This window comes from Heteronotia binoei, chromosome 9 (genome assembly GCF_032191835.1).
Source record: "Heteronotia binoei isolate CCM8104 ecotype False Entrance Well chromosome 9, APGP_CSIRO_Hbin_v1, whole genome shotgun sequence".
Taxonomy (NCBI): Eukaryota; Metazoa; Chordata; class Lepidosauria; order Squamata; family Gekkonidae; genus Heteronotia; species Heteronotia binoei.
The window spans coordinates 81,185,025-81,210,609 of record NC_083231.1 but is presented as its reverse complement, the minus strand read 5'-3'; the positions used below and the strand labels follow the sequence as shown (position 1 = coordinate 81,210,609).

General features: G+C 41.4%; 1 protein-coding gene across 1 annotated transcript; it reads left to right on the top strand.

Annotated features, from left to right (window-relative positions):
* The first annotated feature begins 4 nt into the window (after positions 1–4).
* METTL14 (methyltransferase 14, N6-adenosine-methyltransferase subunit) lies at positions 5–24,352 on the top strand. Its single transcript, XM_060246862.1, has 11 exons — positions 5–145; positions 4,574–4,662; positions 7,425–7,512; positions 8,932–9,012; positions 10,303–10,390; positions 11,354–11,444; positions 13,542–13,683; positions 15,679–15,771; positions 16,303–16,419; positions 20,725–20,935; positions 21,617–24,352. Exons 1-11 carry the CDS (start codon positions 80–82, stop codon positions 21,919–21,921), a joined length of 1,371 nt encoding a protein of 456 aa, XP_060102845.1. The 5' UTR covers positions 5–79; the 3' UTR covers positions 21,922–24,352.
* Positions 24,353–25,585: the final 1,233 nt, after the last annotated feature.

Sequence of the window (25,585 nt, the reverse complement as noted above, 5' to 3'; positions counted from 1 at the left end):
AGAAGGGAGTCGGAAGTGACGTTTTTAATAGGCGCCGGCTAGACGGCGCAGCCTTAGCTCCCGCGTTCATTCGAGGAGGATGAACAGCCGCTTGCAGGAGATTAGAGAGCGGCAGAAATTGCGCCGGCAGCTCCTGGCCCAGCAGGTAGTTTCTTACTCGGCTGCCTGGCTTGTTCTTTAAGGGAGGGCCGTCCTTTGGCACGCGGTGGTGACGCGCCTGCTAGTCTTCAGTTCCAGAGAGGGGGGAGATGGTAGGCGCTGTCCCCGCACTGGCCTGGTGTGACGTCGGACACCTGCGGGCAAAGTGCCTGGGTGGGTACCACGGAGGGGGTGCAGACCCGTCTCGTCACTATGTAGGCGAGGAGGAGTACCAGGTTCTGGGTGTTCCTGCAGCATAGCCCTTGTTCACACATGTAGGAGAATCAGATGGAAGAATGGACAGAACCACTGCAGATGAAAGGAATGTTAAACACTCTGCAGGTGGAGAAACAACCGATAAAGAGTGGAAATAGTTACTCCCTCCTTCCAGCTCGCTTGTGTGTATGTGTATGTAATTAATGTGAAGGAACTTCCACAGCTGGAGTCTGTGCCTGAATAGGTGCAGTCCTTTCTGTCATTTTAGGGTTCTGCCTCTTTCTTCATGTGTGAACTAGGGTTTTGTTCCTTGGTCCTTGAGGTTTATTTGCCCAGGGAACGTGCTTGTCTTACTGCCTTAACATATCCTCATAAATTGGCCTCAGGAGTGAGCCTTATAAGGCCCTTCTGATAAAATGGAGAGCTGGTGTGGATAGAGATCTGAACTGAGAATCAAATCCATAGAACTTTTTACCTGGAAGAACCAGAGGATTTTCTTTGGCCATTCTGCTTCTAGGGGTAACCTGTCTTGCAAATACAGAGGGGTGAGGGAGATATGGGCTACCTGTAAGTACTTGGAGGAAGTGCAGGATATAATGATGGCAGTTTCCGTGTTTGGCAAAGGAAAAATGTGATACAAATTCTTCATTGCTTCAGTTCAATAAAGTGTACCGAGTATGCAATGGGATCAGGTAATAAATTTGCAGGTTTCCAGATGAATGAGTGAAAAGAAAGAGAGAGAGAGACAGTCCTGTGCTTGGAGGCAGGATTCAGAAGTAAAAGACAATTTCTTACAATTATGGGATAACTGATTTCCTCCCTTTTACTTTAGACAACATATTTTCCCAGTGAATTCATCACTTGTGTATTCTAGTGGGACAGAGTTGGCGGCTATATTTCTAAACTGAATTCTGTTTATTATCTGATTAAAGAACAGTTCCTCCAGTGTAAATTTTGTTTAGAATGCTCTTGAGGACTCGTACTTACAGGCATGTGAAAATAAAAGTCCTTGTGAGCATTTCTCTACCTTACATGTATGCTACAGTTTATGTAAGCATAGAGTATATTATTACAGTTGCTTCCTTACAAATTCCTGTGTTTAGAAATAATAGAAGAAAAACAGTTGTGCTGTTAATTTTTTGATTGTGTGAATAGGTGAATCTGTTTTAGGCTGAGGACTTGTCAGTGTTTCCTTTGGCTTAAGCCTTACTGAATTCCGTGGATTTTTCTCCTGATTAAACATATCATGGAATAGATGTTAGTCAGTATTCTAAACTGAGTGCTGTATTCTGCTTGTATATATATTTCATTAGCTGCATAAACAAAATTTAATGAGACATTTCTGTTGTTGAAATGTCAGCTTATCCATGTACTGACTCTGTGACCTTATTGAATGAAATGTATAGTGTGTGTGAGATTGGATCTCCCAGTGTGTAATAGAAACTTCAAAAAAAACCTCTGACGGGGCGGGGGGGGGTTGCTCCGGGAACGTGCAGGGCAATTTGGATTGGAGTTGGGCAGTCCAATCCAGACATACGTGGTGGGTGGCCCCTTGGGCGTGGGCGGATCTACGGCGCTGCTCGTTGGCTTCCAAAGGGGAGACGGCACGCCATGCTGGGAGAGGGAAGAGGGGCCCGACGAGCGAGAGAGAACCCGTCGCCATGGTGATTCTGCCCAGGCGCACGCCATTGGCCCGCTGCTGAGGTGGGGGTGGGGAGACCCAGGCTCGCACGGGACCATGAGATTGGCCAGCCCATTGCACTGACCGGGCAAGGGGGCGGAAAGCCCATGCCTGAGAGGCCGTCAATCCCCCCACTCCCTCCTGCTGTCAGAGACTCTGCCAATGACAGGCTGGCGGCCAGTGGCATGCGTGGAGAAGCAGGAAGTGCCAAGTATAGGAGTTCCCTGTCCTAGACAGCGGCTGGAATGTGTGTCTGGGAGTGGCCAGACCAAGTCCAAAAGACACCACCACTCAGAGCCCCGCCCCCGGTGTTGCCCTGCTGCTGCCCCCTGCTATGTGCAAGGAACACCTCCCTTGGGGGCTGCAGAACTCTGAGTGCGAGCAGCTGGGCATGCATCCACTTCAGCAACCCCCCCAAGTGCCCAGCGCACAGCAGCTCTGTGCGGCCAGGTAGACCGTCAGCCCAGGAATGCTGAGGGGCGGCACCCTTCCGCCCCTGTCCAGCCACGTGGGGGACAGCATGGCGGCTCATAGCCCATTCCCCGCCCCCAAGAACCAAGTCTGCCCTCTCCCAGGCACTCCCTCAGAGAGGCCACTGACGGTTGCCCTGGGAACGTGTAGCATATGCCAAGCAGGAGAGACAACAGAGGGGACAGCTCAGACTTTATTTTTCCGGAACAGAGTGCAGCAGTTTCCCTGGTGCGCGCTGGGCAGTCTTGCCGTGGGCGGGGCTCCGCTCTGAGCAGTGGGCAGAAGCAGCTGAGGGAGTGTGGGGGGGTAGTGGAGCGGCACACGCGGAAGCCTCTGTGTTGGAGTCCCACCTGCAAAACGGAGACAGATCAAGAGCACCTGCAGGGGCGGTGGTTGGAAGAGCAGGCTGCATTTCAGCCGAGCGCTCTGCTAAAGGGACAGTCTCTGACCCACCTCCCTGCAACAGAGCAGCTGCCATACACACATGCCCTGTGCCCCACCAGGGGTTGGGAACGTGGCAGAGGGCAGACCAAGGGAAGGGAGCAGGCGGCAGCACAGGCGAGTGAAGTCAGCAGATGCCCCCTGCTGGAGCCAACTGCCTGGTTTAATTGCCAGAGACGCTCGCACACCGAGCAGTTGAGAGCGAGGGGAGGGGGAGGGGACAGTGGAACTTACCCAGCCATGGGCAACAGTCCTTGCATGCAGAGCCTCTGGGAGCCCGGCACCTACGGAGACCTGAAAACAAGAGCAGTTAGCTCCAGGGGAGAGACCTCTCTCCACCTCGCAAGTCACAGATACTGTCAAAGCAACCACAAGATGCAAAACCCGTCACCAACGTGCCTATCTGTCCCTCACTCTAAGTCCGTATGGCCGGGAGCTCGCTGGCAGAGCTTCCCACCATGCACTCCTCTCCTTAATAATTGAGTTGTGTGAGGCCAGAACAGAAGTATTTCTAGGAGGGGGAGACCACGATTGGGTGCTAGAGAGGGGGCTTGTCAGCCCAAGGCGTGAGGGGATTGGCGAGGCAAACATGCTGCTCCCTAAGGGGTTTCCGAGCTTCTGCAGCGGTGGAGGCGACCTTTGTTTTTGGTTTCAATGAGTGCCTATGGGGCACGCCGTCGTTTTTGCAGGCATAAAGTTGCACCTCTGGGGGGGGTGTCATGGGCCAAACTGCTCAGGAACCCGCCTAAGCCTGGCCGCGCCCCCAACTCCACCCCTCCTCTGCCTGAACACCACGCTCTGCCTCACTTCCGCCTATGCTCAGGCACAGCCCTCAGGCACCGCTACCCTCAGATGGAGTGGTGCTTGGTCAGCCCCCCGCCCATGGAACTCCCCTTCACTGTGATGACGCCAGTCATACGTCGGCGTAAACCCTTCCTGCGTCCACATAGCGGCTCATCTGCTCCCAAAACACTTTTCACCCCCCCTGCTCTGGATTGCGCTCATAGTGTAGGAACAGAGTATTTTTCTTCCATATTTCAATGCTTGAATCTCCCCAGCAAATATGTGGTGCCACAAACTGACAACAGCAAAAAATACAATTAAAAATCATTCAGGTAAACAAACAAACAAACATAATCTCATGACTGGTTGGGATTCAGTGGCTGTGATCACACATGCTAAATAATGCAGTTTCAATCCACTTTCAATGTACTTTCAAACTGGATTTTGCCAGTTCACACAGTAAAATCCAGTTGGAAAGTGGATCGAAACTGCATTATTTAGTAGGACGCTAGCTGTCAGCAAAGGGCCCAAATAATGTATATGGAGTGGTTTGGCACTAGAAATGAGTTGTGTAAATTTGGTGGCTGCATTGTTGTTACTTGGGATTCTTGGGTGAGATCAGTGGAACTCTTTGAACTGTTGATTAAATCTATCTTCCTTTTGGCAGGAATTGTAATAGCACTATTTCACTTTAGATACAGAGGTGTGAAACAAAGTGGGAAAAGCTTTATGAAGGTAGAAATCTTTAATTGTAAATGGTAGAACTGTTACACTTTTACATCTGCTTCTTTTGTTAACATTAATAACTGGCTGCATAATGTTTTCATTTTGCTTTCCCTTCAGTTGGGGGCAGAAAGTGCTGATAGCATCGGTGCAGTATTAAATAGCAAAGATGAGCAAAGGGAGATTGCTGAAACAAGAGAAACATGCAGGTTTGTACTACTGGAGGGTTGATAACAGTTCTCATGCTGGAAGCATTAAAGGGGATGGAGGGAGAGAATGCTAACTGCTACCTTTCAAAGGCTTTTTGCTCTTAGAAGCAGGATTCAGCTCTAAAATTCTAAAGGAACATTTAAAAACCAGTTTGCTAGAAGCAAACCAGGAGAGTGCTTTCCCAAGGCCCCCTTGGTCACACAGTCAGTAATGGCTGGCTTAGATGAATGCCCTTTGTCAATAAAAACCACATAGTGCATATCAAGTTCTCTTGCCTGTCTTCTTTTTTTAGAAGTTCCATTCATTTATTTAAAAACTTTTTAAAAACTTCAGACACAAGTTTTTACGAACAACTCTAACTCTAGTGCAAGTTGCCACCAGTAAGTGGCCTACTTGGGGTGAGTTTATCCTGGCTCCAAACCTGGCCAGTGCTACTGCCAGCTTTATACCTGCCCCTCAGGTAGGACTTTATCAGTCTGCTCTTATCTGTTTGATTTAAACAAGCTTGTGCTCACCGATACAGTATGAAGCAGACTAAAAGAAAGAAATTCTTTCATGGTCATAAAAAAAGCATGAAAACTAAGAACTGAAAAATAAAATAGTATTTCCATCTGCATAGTCTTTAATAAATTTCATATAATATTATTATTGTTCCTATATATGAATCATTTTTAACTAAAAAAAAATTCTCCAAGTAATTCACAGTGCAGTGCTCAAAAGAGTTACAACTGCCTCCACTGGATCTGTAGCTTAGAAGGGGGTAGGTCTACCATGGCATACATTGTTATAAAATGGAAGGCTGAGTTCACATTATTGAACATTAATATTTTTCAATAGCCTCTACTGGAATAGGCATTTGTTAAGCAATCAGGGACCCTATACACTTTTGCTTTCCCACCTGTTGTGTGCCCACAGCAGCTTCTGATACTGATAAGTGTATTTAATGTTAGTAGTTAATTCTGTCAAAGTAATTGCCTTTCTGATCCCTCTTATCAGAGAGTGGTGACTGACATTTGGATCCTGAACCACCATTTCAAAAGCACTTTTTGCTCTACAACTATTTTTATGCTCAAATAAAACTATGGCTCTTTATGATGCCTTGCAATACAATATTTTAAATACACATTTTAAAATAAACCATAATGAATTGCCCTGCAGAATATTAACTTTTTTTTTTGCTGGCAGGTTACAGCCACCTTGTAGCAATCCAGTAGGGTTTTCAGAGCAAGGGTCATTCAGAGGTGGTTTGCCACTGCCTGCCTCTGCATAGCAACCCTTGGTGCTCTCCCTCCCATCCAAATACTAACCAGGGCCAACCCTGCTTAGCTTCTGCGATCTGATAAGACCGGGCTAGCCTGGACCTTCCAAGTCAGGGCATTTGAACATTACTCATGATAAAGAGCAGAAGTTAACATAAAGCTTTATATTTATTTATTATTTAATAACTTCATTTATACTCTGCCTTTCTCCCCGGTGTGGATTCCAAGGTGACTGCACTGGCAGTAGAAGAGAAAACATATTCCAACATGTGGGTCTTTTGAGTAGATGTTCTTCTCCAGTCAGTCTTATTAAATTCAGGAGAAGATTAATAATAAAAAAGAGGAATAATGAAAATGTAGGTGACTGACTCCATGGGAACTAAAGCAAAATCTTAAAGATAATACTAAATCACCTTTTCAGTCATTTTGATAGATAGATAGATAATTTTATTTGTATCCCTCCCTCCCTGCCGGAGCAGGCTCAGGGCAGCTAACAGCATCATTTAAATTCCAACTATATAAAGAAAGGCAAAGAAAACAAATTACATTTAAACATTAAAATTCTGATTAAGTTTAAAATTAATTAAATTAATAAAAGTGCTAATGCTATTTGTTCTTTTATGATGGCGGTTATCATTAGCAATTTCTTTCTTCGTCAGCGAAAGCCAGTCGGAAGAGGAAGGTCTTGCAGGCCCTGCGGAATTGTTCAAGATCCCGCAGGGTCCGCATTTCCTCTGGAAGTTGGTTCCATAGGTTCGGGGCTACAGAGGAGAAGGCCCGGTTACGGGTGCATTGCAGCTTCACCTCTCTCGGTCCGGGAGTAGTCAACAAGTTTTTTCCGGCTGACCTCAGTGCTCTCTGGGGTTCATATGGGGAGAGACAGTCCCTAAGGTAGACAGGTCCTCGACCATATAGGGCTGTAACGAACCCGGTATATAACTGGCAGCCAGTGCAGCTCGCACAGTCCAGGCTGTATGTGCTCCCATTTAGGAAGCCCCAGCAACAGTCTAGCCGCTGCATTCTGCACCAGCTGCAGCTTCCGGGTTCGGTACAGAGGCAGCCCCATGTAGAGGGCATTGCAGTAATCCAATCTCGAGGTGACCGTTGCGTGATGTACCGTTGCCAGATCTTGGCGCTCTAGGAAGGGAGCCAACTGCCTTCCCCGCCTTAGATGGAAAAATGCTGACTTGGCAGTGGCTGCAATCTGGGCCTCCATTGATAATGAAGGCTCCAGTAAAACTCCCAGACTCGCGGCGCCCCGTCGAAGACCGGAAGAGGTATTTCCCCTTCCTGAGCGCCCCGACCCAGACAAAGGACTTCTGTCTTCGCTGGATTCAGTTTTAGCCCGCTCCTCCTCAACCAAGTCGCCATATCCTGCAAGGCCCGGTCTAAATTCTCAGGGACGCAGTCAGGCCGGCCATCCAACAGCAGATAGAGTTGGGTGTCATCTGCATATTGATGGCACCCAACTTGCTTATGAAATGTTCTTTTTCTACATGTAGGGCTGCTTATGATACCTCTGCACCAAATGCCAAGCGTAAATTTCCAGATGAGGGGGAAGCCGATGAAGAAGAAGTAGAAGAATATAAGGTAAGGTAGTAGTGAATTCGCTAATGATGTGCTAAATGCAAAGATCTGGGTTTTGGTTGTTAAAAGAACACTGACTTTTCAGATGTCTTTATCGATGGCAGCTTTAATAATTTAGGCCACAATCTATAATTTATTGGTTTTTAATATCTTCCTTAAATCTCTTCGTTAATGGCTTTGGAACAAGACTCACCTGCTTTTATAACAATATGTATGGAAAAATAATTTTAATGCTGTAGCTGCATACTACATTGATAGTCATCTTCTGAAGCCTTAATTTATTATTTATTACTTATTTATTAATGAGCATCTCTAGTGAGAGGAGCTTGTCTTCTTGTAGGATGCTAATACTGGACATTTTGATTAGCTATGGTACTCCAAGCATGATGTTACATTTGTAACTGGGAAATAAATGTATCCATTTTCAGATGTGGTCTTAAATATTAAAAAAAACACAGATATTGTTAGTAAAGCAGTGAGCAGTTGTTAGATCCAGAGGTGTTTATCCTTCTGCCATTTCACTGGCTTTTTTACATGGTTTCTTCTCTTATCTGGTATTTAAAGTCTCCCAAGTTCAGAAAGCAGTATGGATTTAAATGAGAAATGTTTAAATCAAGGTATTAAAAATTGTGAGCACAAGCAACAGTTTCTGCTAGTCCTGTTCTTGCACCTGTTACCTCTACTGCAGTAAAAATTTTAGAGGCAAAGTCAAATCTATTTTAATTCTGTGTGTGACACATTTTTTCAGTAAATATGACCATCTTGGGATAAGAGGGCTTGTCCTTTCATGCTTTAGTAAATGGTAAAACGAGAATGGCAATAAATGAACGCTATGGAGGGAGTTGATCAGATAGGGTTTCAGAGAGAGGTATGCTGGGCAGGTGCAATTTAATTAATAAATGATCTTGAGTTGGTGGCATTGGTGAGGTAGTAATGTTGTTTTAGAATGGTGAAAAGGATTGCAGGGTGCTTCAAAAGGAACCTTTCAAAACTGTGTGAATGGGCAATAGAAGGACAGCTGAAATTCAACATAAGTAAGTACACAGTAATGTATGTTGGAACATAAAATCCTTTTTACATATCTGTTGTGACAGAATTAACCATGGTGACAGAATTAAAAAGGGGGGAAAAGGAAAGAACCATGCGGTTATGGTGGATAATTTGCTGAAAAACCCTACTTACTGCGTGGAGCAGTAATTTTTAAAGTAAATTTTTTTAAGAGATTGGGGATAAACTGTCATATAGTCATCTTATAATGCAAGAAAATGGTTACAGCCAAATTTGGAATATTGTGTACAATTCTGGTTGCTGTATCTCAAAAAGAGTGTTGAGCCCTCTTCTTCCTTCATTAAGAAGCAGAATGATAATGAGAAGAGAAACATCCTGTCTCTACATGTGAATAAAATATGCTTTATTCCAAAGGATGAAGTAGAGCTGCAGCAAGAGGAAGAGAACCTGCCCTATGAAGAAGAAATTTACAAGGATTCCAGCACATTTCTTAAGGTAACTCATTCCTCTGTTTTGGTGTTGTCATTAGACTCTCCGACCTTATGTTGCTTTTGCACCCAAAGTAACTGAAAAGAATAATTTAGGCCCTAACATTTCTCCTCAATTAACAGACTTGTTCTCAGATACCTTGTTAATCCTGTTTTTTTAATTACTCTTAAGTCACAGGATCAGTAACAAACTATAAAGTTGTAACCAGGGAGTTAGACAAATTTATGGAGATCTGTCAGTGGCTACAGGCCATGGTGACTGATGAAAACCTCCTTATTCAGAGGCAATAAACCCCTGAATACCAGTGCCAGGAAGTAACATCAGGGGAAGGCCTCAGCCTCTATGCTGTGTTGTTGGCCATAAAAGGAACTGGTTGGTCACTGTGTGAGACAGGATGCTGGACTAGATGGACCACTGGTCTAATCCAGCAGGGCTTCTTCTCTGTATACAACTGATCTTATTATGCATAAAGATGGGAAAGCTGCATCCTTAAAAATGATTGTTGATTGTGTTCTTTTTATTTTATTCTATTTCTAACCTGTCCCCCCCCCCCCCCGCAAGCAAGCTCAGGGTGGTTCACAAAATTCAACTAAGTAAAAACATTTTAAAATAATCAAATAATAACATTTTAAAACAATCACGCAATAACATTTTAAAACAGTCAAATAATAATCCAATTTTAAATCTCAATAGCATAACCACAAGATGGCAAAAATATTACAGAAGCTCCCAGAAGATACTACATGTATGCCCAGATGGAAAAGTTGATTGGGGGATGGAACATGGGATAACTAAGATGGAATAAAAGGGATGGGTTGAGCAGGGGAGGCCAGTGTAACTGGATGCCTGCCACCTCAGTCAGAGGCTTGGCAGAATAGCTCTGTCTTACAGGCTCTGTAGAACTGTAATAAGTCCCACAGAGCCATGATCTCACTCAGCAAAGAGTTCCACCAGACTGGAGTCAGAGCTGAAAAGGCCCTGGCCCTTGTTGGGGCTAAGTGGATGTTTTGATGCCAAAGCTAGGTAGCTCTTTGCTTTCTTATAGGCAATGGAAATATTTCAGATATATGAGCTATATGTCATTTGTTACAAAAGGGACAAATGGAGTACTGTGCATTATGGTAATCATATTATAAGGGTATACAGTTTATATTAGTTGGGATTTGAAGACAGTCTAGCCATGGAGTTAAGAACGTCCAAATTGTGTTGATACACAACCAGGAATGGGAGAGAGGGAGAGTCTGATCTGTGCTTCATGATGCCAATCTTTATTCTTGGATATTTCCCTTCTTCTAGGGGACTCAGAGTTTAAATCCTCACAATGATTACTGTCAGCACTTTGTGGATACTGGACACAGGCCTCAGAACTTTATCAGAGATGTGGGTATGTCAGAATAACACAAGTGCATCGTTTGAGCTCTCTTCATGTTGCCTCATTGGGGTTGCAGGTTTGATTATTGTCCAGAGGAAAGCTGTGCTAGTCTAACAACCACCATTTGTTTAGTATATATGGCAGTGGTTCATCGAACTATGTTAGGTAATTACTGTGTCTGGTTTCTAATAAATCTGTCATGCCTTAATTTAGCCTGAGCGAAAACATCATAAATATTGGTGTCTGCCTTCTATATAAAATGGTAAAAGTAATGTTTTTCATCAAATCATATAACATGTAGTTCAGTATGGGTAGAGTTTTAGATTTAAATGTTAGAATTCCTCTTAAGATAGTGTGCACCATTACGAAAATTAGATTTCACGCATTCTTTTGCTAGTAAGTGGTGTGCATTCAGTTAAGCATCTGTGAAACGGTCTTAAAACATTCACTTACAGAATATTCTGAATCTGTATGTTGAGATTTCATGCCATGATCTTTAGCTGTAACACATGTTTTAACATGTGCAACAGTTAAATGCAGACTTAAATAATATAGCCAATTTTTTTTAAAGTTATGTGTACATGCAAAAAATGCCCTAAGCTACCTTTTACATTAATTTTGGAAGTTTATTTTATATAGTGCTATTATCATACTTTGGTGCTTTGCGGAATAGTGTGTGTGTGTGTATGAATTAATTTCTTGAAAGATTTAGGAAAAATGCCTTTGTGATTTATTTTAAGCTTATATATATGTCACAGCTCTGGAAGAACTTAACTACTGGCTTTAAAGAAGTGAATACAACATTGGGTGGCAACATATTTCTGTTCAGTATTTAGCTAAATTTTGCCATTGTGTTCGGTTTGTAATTAAAAGTTTTGGCTAGAGTGCACTTCAAGTATACAAGGTTTCTTTTCCCGTGTCCAGTTATTGAGGAAAGTCATTCTGCAGAATAACATTGGCATATTTTACTTTCAGGCTTAGCGGACAGATTTGAAGAATATCCAAAACTCAGGGAGCTCATCAGGCTGAAGGATGAGCTAATATCTAAATCTAACACTCCCCCGATGTAAGTACATTTGACAGGCTTGATTCTTTTCTCTAGGGCAGCTTAACTTTAATTGTCTGGAAACTCAGATTCCGTCAGCACCTGTGTAAGATTTGCATGTTCTATTTTGAGGTTGTGTTTATAAATTAAACAATGTACACTTCCAAAGAATGCATCCACATTGTTTTCAGTACTTGAATTGCACCTGTCGAAGCCTGCTGAAGTCAATGAGCTTAGAGGGGTGTAATTCTGTGTAGGATTGCACTATTGGTGGATTTATTGTGTGTGATGTAGAGGCTAGAGCAGGGGTGTCAAATATGTGGTCCAGGGGCCGAATCAGGCCCCCGAGCAACTGGCTGTCATCTGCTTCCTTCTCCCTATAGTTTGGTGTAGTGATTAAGTGTGCGGACTCTAATCTGGGAGAACCGAGTTTGATTCCCCACTCCTCCACATGCACCTGCTGGAATGGCCTTGGGTTAGCCATAGCTATCGCAGGAGTTGTCCTTGAAAGGCCAGCTTCTGGGAGACCCCTCTCAGCCCTACCCACCTCACAGGGTGTCTGTTGTGAGGGGAGAAGATGTAGGAGATTTTGAGCCGCTCTGAGTCTCTGATTCAGAGAGAAGGGTGGGGTATAAATCTGCAGTCGTCGTTTTCTTATATCTTGCTTCCTTCTGCATAACAGTTTGCTTTGCAAGGCTTACTCAATTGCACAGGAGCTGTGGAGCAAAACCTCTGTTTTGTCCATTGGCTGAGGCTCCTCCCTTGGTGAGGAAAGGAGGGGGAGGCAGAGATTGTTTTTCCAGGCTCTCTCAATCACACAGCAGAGCTACTAAGCCAAGCCTCTCTTCCTTCTGTTGGCTGAGGCTCCTTCTCCACACTCCCCTAGGGAAGGAAGGAAAGAGCCTGAGCTTCTTTTGCTCAGTTCCCTGGATACCAAGGGAGAAATACAAAGAAAGCACCTTTAAGACCAACAAGTGCTAACGTTTTAAACATATTTTAATATTATATAATAATAATAATAATAATAATAATAATAATAATAATAATAATAATAATAATAATAATAATAATAATAATAATGTTTTTATTTATACCCCGCCCTCCCCGCCAAGGCAGGCTCAGGGCGGCTTACAGAACATGATACAGTATCATGGTATGACAATAACAGATAAAATCAATCAACAGTATAAATACAATATATAAATTAATTTTAAAAATAAGCTAAAACAATATAGTGGTGCTACAGTCGCTGTTTATCCAAGGCAGCGTAATATTCGTTCGGTTTCATCTTAAAAGGCTATATAAATGTTTTTCTTTGTCCTTTATAAAGTTTATATCTCTGCTACCTAATCTTAAATAGGTACACACATGGCGTAGCCCGACATGGCCCGGCCCAACATGGTCTCATTTATGTTAGATCTGGTCCTCATAACAAATGAGTTCGACACCCCTGGGCTAGAGATCCAGGTTCAGATCCCCACTCTACTATGAAAGCTTGCTGAAGATTTTGGGTCAGTCACACATTCTCAGCTTAACCTACATCACAGGGATGTGGTGAGGATAAAATGGATGAGAAGAGAATCAAGTAATTAGCTGCTTTAGATGTGGGGTGAAGCTAGCTAACTGTGCAGGAGGGAAATGGCATTAAGGCTAGCCTAATGTTAATGTTTAGTCTCTGTTAGCTTCCCAAATTCTTGTGCACAGTTCAGTTTTAACAGTTTCAGACTTTCTTTGAATGCTCCATCCCCCATTGCAAGAATTTAATGGGAATCAGATTTGCTTTAAGATTTCTGTGCATTGCAGACAATTATTCTTAATGCTGCTTTACAAATCTGAAGCAAGAATACCATGGGTTGAGCCCAGGGACTCTTTTTGTTTTTCAAAGTGCATTTTTGGATCTTTCGTTGGTACAGTCACTGAACGGCACCTTCAGAGTGAGAAAATATTGCTGTCCATGTAAATGAAAATAAAACAATCTTTGCAGAGTCGTCATTTGTGTACATTTTGCCCAGAGTGTAAAGTTGTATCATTTAGTGGAATGCTGAAAATTTCTCGATGTAGTGGGTATGAACTGTGTTAACTAATCTAAACAATGTTGTTGCTCATTTGTATAAATAGGTATTTACAAGCTGACCTGGAGGCTTTTGATGTTCGTGAGCTAAAATCCAAGTTTGATGTGATTCTTTTGGAACCACCACTAGAAGAGTATTACAGAGAGACTGGCATCACCGCTAATGAAAAGTGCTGGACTTGGGATGAGGTGAATTGCCTATGGAAAAAGATGGCCTTAAGGCTGACCTAATGTTTGTGTTCAGGCTCTGCTAGCTTCCCAAATTCTTTTGTACAGTTCTGTTTTACAACTTCAGGCTTCTTTTGAGCACCCCATCCTGTAGTTGCAAGAAATTACTCTTATTTTACGGTGCTTATCTCCTGTTAGAATCTCCTTGCATTCTCTGGCTGAGGCCACTTCCTGTCTCAGAACTATTATCTTAAAAAGTATTGTGATATTGCCATTCTCCATTACTTACACAGCCTTTTATTTTTTTTTTACTTCCTACAATTCTGAAGCTACTGGAACATGAGAAAGATTGCTTAATGCTAGCATAAAGCCACATCCAAGAAAGAGAAAATTGGGGGAACAGCATGAGTGGGATTATTCTGCATTCTTTAATGTTAGAGGGATGAGAGTGGTAGGATGGGAGGAAGAAATGATCCTGAGGGATGCCATGTTGATCTTCTGATAAGGTGAGAGCATTTATGTTGGCTAGAGTCAGATATACCTTCGCAGATGTCTGGGGGCAGCCCCTGCATCCCTGAACTTACTAGAAATCTAGGACATGGAACAGGCAATGCTAGCATCCCTAACTACAGTCACCAGACGATGGAGTTCCTTCCAGCCCCAGGAGGAGAGCCAGAACAACAGACAGATAAGGATAGACAGGAAATACAAGTGGGTACAGCTCTAGGACTGATGCATCCCTAACTAAAGGTAATAAGGAAAGTCCCTGCAGGGATGCTGGACCTGGCACCAAGCCAGTTTAGCTGGTGGGAAAGAATCCCCAGGTGGAAGGGCCCAAATCAGGAGGCAGGGCTGGCCATAATTAAGGTAGCACCTGATTAGCAGCCACACTTTCCTTCTTTGGGTGGGACTAATCTCACAGGAATCAGAGACCCATGAGGGAGTGTGCTTCACCAATAGGGTCTGCATAAAGGCCAGGGACTCAGGCTAAGGGGGAGCTGTGCCTAACTGCAAGGAGAAGCAGTGGGGAAAGAGGAGGAAGAGCACAGGTAACCTGGTAAACTTTCCTTCTTAGGACTGTAGTAATGACTGATGGAGTGGGGAGAGTTCTCATTTCCATAGAGAAATTGCTGAAGGAGAGTTGAAATTGGTCCCTCTTTTTATGGTTTTGTTTTTAAATCTGTGGGTAGAAGCTGTTCTGTAGAAACAGCCAATATAATAGGATAATGTCAGTGAAAATCACGAGGTGTGCAGAGGATAGGTTCCTTACATAATCTTGAAATGGCTGATTTATGAAATTTCAGAAATACTTCTGTTGGTCCCTGATCTTCTTCATGTTACTGATTATTACTTGTTAGTAAGAATTTGCTTCCATTTGTACACATCTGCAGTTGATTACTCTTGATTGGGGGTGGGGTCCCACCAGATAGGGCATTTCTTTCTTTCTTTTTTATGCTTCTGCCATGATTTCTGTACTTTCTCAGAAGGTACTAATCAAAGATCAGCGTTTATTTAAGAATGATTATCTTGTACTTTAGGTCATGCACAGTTCCTGAGAATGAATGCACTTTGATGGTTAGTGAGTGGTATTGTATTGTTCTAATGGATTTTTTTTTAGCTATTGGAATAGCAAACACTGTGCATATTTCTTAGGAAGTGTATGTGCTTACTCCTGCATCATTTTTTTGTCACCAACAAAAATCACAAAGGATGTGTTTATAGTCCAGCCTTGTACAGGCCAAGCAATCTACCTTTGAAATATTTTGGCTACTGTTAAAGGCAAGGGTAGCTAGACATATGAAGACAGAGGACAATGACTTTGTAACAATATTTGTCTAACTGAAGGACACATTTGTAGAAGAGCTGAGAACAAGATACATTTTGGAAAGAAACTGTATGTTGGTAAGATCATGAGGACATTGTTACCAGGATGAACATGGCTGTCTTTATCCTGTTTTATATTTAAACAAAGCATTTTTCTTAGAACATGACCATTTGTGGGTTATTTGTTTGTAGATCATGAAGCTAGACATTGAAGAAATTGCTTCCCTGCGGTCCTTTGTCTTCCTCTGGTGTGGTTCTGGTGAAGGTCTGGATCTTGGCAGAATGGTAAGATAAAATAAAGGAAGCTATGTCAGAATATTCAAAATGGCTCTTAGTTTATAGTTTTATTTTTAATGAAGGTTATCTCTTTGCTGTTGCTATAGCTAGTGGATTTAGGCAGAAATTAATCAAATTCTGAAATTCTATACATTATAGATAACCAGTTTCTTAAAACTTCCCCCAAAATCAGAGAAGCATCTGCTGGCAATTTGCTGTGTTTTCTGCTGAAGGTCACAGATACTGATAATGGCACTATAAAGGCAGAGGAAACCCTTAAGAATGTTTAGTGCTATTCTGATGCATCTGTGCATTAAAAGCTTTAGTGCATATTCTGCCTGTTTTGACGTTATGTCATCTTTAGGAGATAGCATAGTGGAGATCTGTTTTATCAGCCTCTCTTGAGCTCTTAATTCATCTTCCCCTACAGAATTCCCAGCTGAGAGCTTTTAGATATGGTAGGACTCCTTGTTCTTATGCTTTGATATGTTTTAGAAAGCTCTTACCTTATTTTGTTGCTGTTGCATTGAAATATTTCAGTGCTTGCGCAAATGGGGTTATAGAAGATGTGAAGATATCTGTTGGATTAAAACCAATAAAAACAATCCTGGGAAGACCAAGACGCTAGACCCAAAGGCTGTCTTTCAACGAACAAAGGTACATCTTGGGCTGAATTTCTTCCTTTACTATCTCAATTGATCTAAACAAACACCAGATGCATTGTAGCTATTGGTAGCTGTTTCAGGAAAAAAAACAGTTGCAGGGTAATTAACTTCTATTTGCTTTCTTCAAAGATTTGTTTATATGATAATGGTTTTAGAAAATGGGTATCTAATTTTTACCATTTGTGGATTTCTTTGCTCCAAGTAAATATTTAAATCTCTTCCCTACAACTAACAGCTTCATGAAGCTCTTTTGGTGAGCATATGAATGCTCTTATTCACTCATTCTTATTGAAATGCAGATTAAAGCTTCATGGAAACATTTTACCCTTCCGTCACCCTTCAGGGAGAGGATGGAGAATGGGTAAAATGCCTTGTATAGTTCTCTTTGTGCCAACCTGTTGCTATAGTTGGGGGTGCAATGTGATTGACTTCCATTTTGTCAACTACATTGACCCCTACATTGAAATGTAAATAACACATCTTGGTGTCAAGACTGAAAATACTCTTCTGGTTTCCCCAAGGGCATTTTGGGATTAGGCTCACCTTCCATGCAGACATAGATGCACTTCCCGTTGAACTTCTGCAGTTGCTTAGAAACAGTTCTGCCTCTGACTAGGATAATCAATCCAGGGAAGAGCAGGTTTTGAGAGATATAAGAATAACTGGGAATTCATGGGCACTGAGGGTAGACAGAGAATGTTCTATGGAGCTGTTTGTATAATGATTGTTGTCCTTGGAAATTCCATTAATGTTGCTTGCAGCAGTGATTTCAGAGGAGTAGCTTTGAGGCCTAATTATACTTATTGTGTCAATAATCTGATGCTTTGGGAAGAGGAGGTTTGCAAGGGGGAGGAATTTAGGTACCCACTTCCCTCCTCTCTGCTTCAAATTGCCCTCTTCCAAAACTGCCACTAGATTTTTATTGACAGTTGTCCTAACAGTGGTAGTTCCAGGCATGTTGTTGCTCAACATATGTTTAACACTGAGAGTTCTTTTTTTAATATCTGTACAACACCACTGACATACATAGAGCTGGAATCAATCCGGATTCCCCAATCATTTGAACAGTAGTTGAGCAAGGGAGAAGGGACTGTCATTGCTGTAGATTCCCCCTTTCCAGCTGCAGCTGACAGTGCTGTTTTATGACCGTCACCTGATCCTCAATGTGGGGGTGGGGCAGGAGGTTGTAGCAGTAAGCAGCTGGTGGACACAATTCACTTGTGGTTCTCTGTACTTCATGCATGTAGAACTAAGAAAGAAGAGTCTGTACTCCAGTGAGTTTTCAGATTTTTAAAGAGGACGCAACAAGATAATTTGGGAGAGGAGAACAAGGAAGAGAAATGATTGAACAAATTTGTTTATGTACGTTTGTATAGAAATGATCATCCTTAGTATACATTCTTAAATCTTGGTATGTACTTCATTGGGCTAACACTTATTTAGGTTTTGACAAAAAATTCTAGAAACTTATTTTGATGCATAGGTACTTTACTTGTATGCCACTTTTGCCTGGTGCCCTGATTGATGACTGATTTAGTAATCTCAATTCTCAATTACTCTTAACAATTAAGAAAGATACTTTTACACATTAGTTCCCTACGTTGACATATTTATTACTCCATTGGTTTTTCCCATAATTAAATCCAAACATATTGTGACCTGTAACCTTAGCTGCTTGTTGCAATTTAATCTTTGCATATGTCAAAATATCTTCATTAATTTGTATGCTGATTTGCTGTTCATCTATGTAGAGGCATCTGCCTACATATATGAATTTTAGCTTCCATTTCTATATCTGAAGTGTGTGCGTGCACAGGAAAGCTCATACCTTGAATCAACTTTTGTTGGTCTTAAAGGTGCCACTGGTTTCAAAATCTAATTTAGTAATCTTCAGTACTGTCTCAGTTGTTTTTAATATAGACCTAGAAACTCTAGTATTGATTAGCCCAAGGTCTTACCTTTTTAAAACTCACCACCATTTACCAGAGACAGCTATGTCAAATAGAAGGGCTGGAGCAGGCAGTGTTTTTGCCTGTGAAAAAGGTGGGAGGGTTCTCCATTGATCACCAAAAGAGACTGTTCTGGGACCTGCATGCAAAAAGCCATGTGGGGTAGGGGCTCTAACAGGAAGGGTAATTGGACAAAATGGAGTGAAGAAGCTGGCTGGATCCAACCCCATATCCAGAGATCATTTTTCTTCTGGGTTTTTTTCATTTATGAAACTCCTGCGAGAAATCTGGAAATGATTATTCATTCTTGTCTGCCGTTTTGTGGAAACCATCTGGTGACTTCAGTAAATCAGTGTTTTATGATCCAGGGAAAATTGCCCTTTTGGGTGTCATACTTTCAAAAGCAGATTAATCCCTATACAACCACAAGTAATCTTACATCAATTATATAGACTTTCTTTGTGCATGGAACTTAACCACTAACAGTCATCTCTAATTTTGAAAAAGAAAAGGCAGTCTGAGTGTCAGTTCACCTGAGCTGCCCTTATAGGTTATCTGCTAAACAAGTTAGCAGAGATCCCATAGCATTCTGCAGTGAACATCTACAATGGAGCTGGGTTTGCAAGGAAAAAAATCTGTATAAAACTGACTTTTTGGAAATTGCTTATTGAGCATTCGACAGAGAAGTTACATGTCCACAACTGCAGAACAAAGAGAATGAGTAGGTGGCAGAGGAGTGCGACCGGGGATAAGAGAAAGTTAGCAGTCAGTTCCAGAATAGGAGGTGCCAGCTGGGTGTGAATAGCATTAAACCAGGGGGTATGTTTTTTTCAGGATTTAGAAGAAGGTGGGTTAGCTGTACTTATGACTTGGGAAAGCTATTTCACATCTAGTCTGTGGGAAGAGGAAGCAGATGTTGAATGAAATGGGATCAGTTAGAGAAAACAAGATGGAAATCAGGATTTTAGTAAAAAAACAATGGAATTTATGCTGAAAAACATCTCATCTGTGTTCATGCCCATAAATATATAGATTAAAAGAGAAAGCATAATTTGTTTCTGGACTGCAAATTTTTTAGCACTTGGTGCCAATCTAGGTGGATTTATGGCTGTATTTTTCCTTATCTTTTTAAATATATAATTTGGGAAGACTAACTTTTCACAGACTCTTGCTGTGTAACTTCTATTAAAAGAAACTCTACTTTGGAAACTCTTTTTGGAAACATATGTTCTGCCTTGAGCAGGATTTTCTACTGCTTGTTTTATCCTTTTTGTGGCTGCTGAAAAGTCTGTAGAACTTTTATTGTAAATGGTTGCTGCGTAGATGATGACCTGAATCTCCAAAAGAAGCAATTCACTATTCTCTGTAGCACATTTTTACGTGTCACCAGGAACATTAAAAAGTACTCCACTGTTTGAAGACCAGACTTTCTAATTACTTTTTATGTCTTATCATCTTATTAGAGTGGTCAAATGACATTTCCTTTTAGGAAGCAAGGAAGAAATTCAAGGCTTTTTCAGAGATGTGATTTTGGAGAATCACATTTCATCTCTCCCCCCTCCAAGTTTGTTTTCTTTCCAACTCAGTTCATCTTGTGGGAGTAAGCAACTCTTTAAATCTGTAAAACTTTCTCCACATTAGCAGGAAAGCAATAGACAATTCAGTATTATTTTACCTCCTACAGTAGATCATTTGAGGGGAGGGATTCTGTACTAGAACTGCAGGTTGAACACAGACCATTGGTTTGTATTAAAGATGTGGAGGAACAAATCTGTTGTGCAGTCCAGTGTTGTTACCACATTGTGGATCATAACTGCATGATCATCCCTACATTTCCATTGTGGCTTTTTACTCAAAGAGGCTTTCTGAAGTATCATGGACTCCATCTTCATTACAAGATACATTGCAGATACAGTTTTGCACTCCACAGTAGACACAGGTTATCAAAATGCTGACAGCATTAAAGCTGACAGATAATACCTGCAAAATGTATAACATCTGAAATACAGACAGCTAAAACTAATCCATTTCACTAACAGGATCATTGTGTTGAAAGAAGCCACATAAAACAATCTCATAGTGCAGTAAGGTAAATCTAGTTATCTTTCCACCTCCGTTGCCTTTTAGATTTCCTGATCCAAAGGCCCAGCATTCATTTGAATATAGAAGCTGAGTCGTGTTGCACTTTACCCCTTGATAATGTAAAATAGAGGTCCAAAGTAAAAAGAAACCAGGCCCTTGTGTTACTGTGTTTTCCCACCTTATATTGATGTGTGTAGGGCTTAGCATTTTTTAGTCTTAGAAGTTTGCTTAATTTTTTTTTTTTGCCATGTGCATTCCTTTTCCAGGAACATTGCCTTATGGGCATAAAAGGAACAGTCCGTCGCAGTACTGATGGAGATTTTATCCATGCTAATGTTGACATTGATTTAATTATCACAGAAGAACCTGAAATTGGCAACATAGAAAAACCTGTGGAAATATTTCACATTATTGAACATTTTTGTCTTGGAAGAAGACGCCTTCATCTCTTTGGGCGGGATAGTACAATCCGACCAGGTTAGTCTTCTGAAGTTTAATCATCATGTTTAAAGTCTTCGTACAAGAGAGAGAATAGTTAGGGAGGGCAATGGGTTGACAACGTACTGGGCATTATGAGCAACTGCATATTAGAGTGGAGTGTAATTTAAATTAAGGTAATAAGAACTAGGAAGATAATAAGAACTGAGGAGCAGAATGCAAAAGAAATATAAAGCTCTGATAGGTGAAGTATAACACATGAATGTAGTGCTAGATTGTGCTTGGAGAACTGAAGCATATAAACCACCACAGTACGTACCTCAGCCAGCTGTGTAACCGCTGGCAGTAAGAGACCTTGGAGCAGACTTCCTCTGAGGACCTGAAAGCAAGTTAAGGAATCTGTGGGGGATGTGTTCTTCAGGTTCCTTTGTCAGCTTGTGCTGTGTAGGGTTTTAAGGGTCAAATCCAGTACTTGCATTGTGCACAGAACTCAACTGAAAGCCAACTTGTTTGAGTGCCAAAGTTATGTATTGCCTTTGGCTGGTTCTTGTGATCATCCTAGTGGTTGGTGTTGCACACCAGCTGAAGTTTCCAGATGGTTTTCAAAAGCAGTCGCTGTGCAAGGTGCATTGCAGTAGCTTAGTAGAGAATTTACCAAAGCATGTAAATCTGTGTGTATCTTTCACTTACTTTCTGTCTGCTGCTTCCCCTCTCCCCTAGGCTGGCTAACCGTGGGACCCACACTCACAAACAGCAACTTCAATGCAGAAACATATACATCCTACTTCACAGCTCCAAATTCTCATCTAACTGGCTGTACGGAAGAGATTGAGAGGCTCCGGCCTAAATCTCCACCCCCAAAAGACCGAGGAGGTGGAGCACCAAGGGGTGGAGGAAGAGGTGGAACTTCAGCTGGCCGTGGAGAAAGAGGCAGAGAGAGAAATCGAACTAATTTCCGGGGGGAAAGAGGTGGATTCCGGGGAGGAAGAGGGGGTACACACCGTGGAGGCTTTCCTCCTCGTTGAAAGTATTCAAGTACCTTAATCTAATTTCATAGCTTCCACTCAGGGTGGGGGTGGCTTAGTTCTGCTCAGGTTATACTTCTTGGTGACTCAACCCAGATGTTTATTATTAAACAGGTTTCATGCATGATAAAAAACCAGCCCAAAATGGCACATTTCTTTCCCTTGAGAAGCAACATCTAGCACTTGATGAAAAAGGCAAAGATTTGTAATAGATTGAATTCAGAAAGCTTGAAGTCACAGAAGAGTGGCTTGTTTTATAGTTTCATTTGGTCCAGTTCCTCTTTTGTTTGTGTACACACAGATGCTGTCACTCTACCAATTATTACCATTATTCATAAACTTTGATCAATATTTTCCACTTGGTTTCTGTTGGAACTATTGCTTCCTGACCTAACCAAATATAATTTCAGTTCCCGTTGTAATAGTAGATAATAGGTGTTAATGGAAAAGTAACATTCCAGTTGGCATTTGATACTCTTACCACTCAAGTTTTAATTTTGTATCAAATATGTTAATGTCTTTTAAGAAGTTGGCAATGTTAAAGCTGATTGTAATGACTCAGTCTTTATCTGTATTCCATATACACCTTTTCGGTACGAGTCTCAATGCTGGGTTTTAACTGTATGTTCCCCTTCATATTCTTGTTCCTTTGGACGGAACAAGGTTAAATTTAATTGTGATAATGACTAGGAGCCCAGAAGGAAACTTGTTGCTATCCTTCTTGGGTTGCCCTGTTCATTGAATGGAAAACTGAAATCTATACTTCCTGATACTCCAAATACTAAGCATGCAATCCAGAATTAAACTATTTTAGTTCCATTGATTTCAGAGGGAGGGACTGAAATGTGTATGCTGCACTCCAGTTCAGTGGGACTGAAATGTTTGTGTGGATTGTGCCCAAAATGTGGTGATTGCCAAAGGGTTATGAAAATTTTAATTTTAGAACACTTCTGGCAAAAATAAATGAATTTATTGCAGCCAGTTGTCAAATCCTGTGTATATTCTAGGGGGCTATTCACTCCCCCCTCACTTAATTTAACTTTTTTTGGGGGGGGGAATGCTAATGTTGTTGATTGTATACAGTGACAGTCAGATCTTGGCTGTGCTCTGACAGTGTTTTAAAGACTATACTATGTTTCTAAATCTCTTGTACCTCTCCTGAAAACCAACTTTTAAATGTATTTTAAATGGAAGCTATGAATCTTATTCTACTATTTTTGATTTAAATTTGGAATGGTTAACATCCATAACAGAGTCAGTATTGGCCACTTTCTGCCTTAAGGTGGTTCACATTCTCGCTCTGTGGAATGAACTTTCTGTTACTTGCCCCAAACTGTTGGGTTTCGGCGGGAGGGAGTGGTTTTGCATTGTTTCTGTGACTCGGATGATATTGGTTGATGAGAGAAAATGAGTTATTTTGCCTTTTCTATATACTGTAAACCTCTCCAGTTTTGATACTGTTTATGGTTAAGTTGGGATACTTGAAACCCTGATATTTTTAAAGTATCTTACTTGCATACCAGTATAATAAGGAAAAAAATTCTTAACCAATTCTTAATAATAATAGCAAGGCCTACTTCCCCCTGAAGGTACTGAGTACTTTGTTTAAGGAATAGTTGCTTTGTCACAAAGCATTTCAAGTAATTTTAACTGGGAAGAGTTTTTGTTTTATGGGAAGAGAGCACACGAATACAATGGGCAGCCTATACCTTTTGAATAATTTTGTGTAACCTGTGGGCTCCATTTAAATTCCTGTTTACATCTGATCTCACTTAAAACCACCTCACTTCCCAAAGCTAGGCCATGTGTTAGAAAATTAGAGTGTTTGAGTTTCACAAGCCTGGTGGCTAATAGGAATCCAGCGCAGTAGCAAATTGAATAACTCCATCCTGCTACAGATTTTTCAAATGGTGCAAGATGGGTGAAGGCTTCTCTCATTTGATTCCCCTCTTCACTGTGGCAACAACCCCTTGTGGCTTGTTGTCCAAGACGGTCTCATGAGCCCTGGCATAACAGGGTGTGTATCTGAGTCAAATGGGGCCTCTTCTTGCACCAGTGGAGATTTAGTCTGTCATTAGAACATAGCATGCCAGAACTAGAATTCTGATCATTAGGTTTGGTTAGATGTCTCTGAATCAGCACTAGGAATTGTTATTTTTGCAATATTCTAGAGCTAGTAATGGGAAATAAAATGCCACAGCAGGCAGAAAATGTATTTCATGATCTGTTTGTCATATCAATAGTAGTATGTTTAACATCTATATACTGGAAGTCTTCCAAGTGTATAAGTACATTTAAAAACAACTTATTGTGCATTTCCAGGGTGGTCCTTGGGACAGAACAAAATGGTTAGTGCAGTACTGATACAAGACTTTGCTAAGATTGCTTACATGTAATTTGAATACATAATGCAACATTTACATACTAAAAATAATCTCTCTTGTCTCATTCACTTTATCAACCTGGGGACAAATTCTTTTCTGTGTTCTAAATGTTGTTTTGGGGTTTCTTTGACCTATAGGGAAATTATGCCTGATGAATTCTGAGATACACATGAATTCTAATTCCTCACATACAGATAAAATCCAAATGAAAATAACAGCAGCATCTGTAGTTGGCACAAGCAAGGTAACTTTACCAGGGAACAAGGTGTATGCATATATTTATTTTTTTCCCATAGACTATTAACAATGGTGGCATTCAGACATGAGGAGGGTTGTCAGTGATGGCATGAACATACTTTGTTCTGCTGTTCATGGCCTCACTTTGCCTCTGCCCTTATTGTGTTACCTAACGTTACACATCTGTTGGGCCTGTATGTGCAAAGCATCTTCTACAGATGTAGGGCCAGACCATATTACTGGTGTGATTATTTTGGGACCCAACAGTCTGGTATACACCCAGGTCTTGACTGGATACCGCACTCAAGAATGTTCAGAGAGAATCTCAAAAGAAATAATCTTTATTCTAACAAAACATACGGCTACAAAGATGAAATACAAGGGACAGCAAATACATTAAGCAATGTTACCGTATAAAACACTATACTGCCCTTGGTTGTTGCCTAACTGGGGAATTCAAGGGAAAATAAAGGGTGAAAGAAAATCATATGTTGCCTTATAGGGAAGCAAAGAGTCTTGAACTTTTATCTGGGGCAGGAGAAAGACAGGCTGGTCCAAGGTGAAGGGAAAATCCAAACTGAAGCCAGCTAAGAAGGTTCCCTAGGCTTCAGCTTGAGTTACTGGGGTAGGCTTAATGAAGAGGATTCAGTGGCCTTGAGTCAACATGGCCCCCTCTTTGATACCAAACTGGATTACTTTATCAAGCATCTGGCAGTTAAGTCAGTAGGGAAGAGATATTAATCTTAACAACTACTTGCCAGCATTGCATTTGGTGTTTTCATTTGTGTGTTCTGCAGGGGATGCTGGGAAATTGGTGATGTATAAAAGCACTTCACCCAGTATCCATGAAAACTATTCTATGAAGCTAAAGTGACTTTAGGCTTGTCTGTCTTCAGATGGCAGCTGTCTTTTCCTTCGTGCTATATACGAAATCGCTTTCCAGTCTCCATTTTAAAAATCAGATTGTGATTCAGTATTGGAATCTGATGTCTAAAGCAAAAAAAAAAATTGTCCAGATTACAAGAAGCCTCTTGCAGTATTCA

What these genes read in the sequence shown, in the direction of transcription:
- METTL14 (XM_060246862.1), top strand. Translation starts at nt 80, where the DNA reads ATGAACAGCCGCTTGCAGGAGATTAGAGAGCGGCAGAAATTGCGCCGG. An exon ending in AGTGCTGGACTTGGGATGAG is followed by an intron (nt 13,684 to 15,678) that starts GTGAATTGCCTA and finishes ATTTGTTTGTAG; the next exon opens with ATCATGAAGCTAGACATTGA. An exon ending in CTGTCTTTCAACGAACAAAG is followed by an intron (nt 16,420 to 20,724) that starts GTACATCTTGGG and finishes TTCCTTTTCCAG; the next exon opens with GAACATTGCCTTATGGGCAT.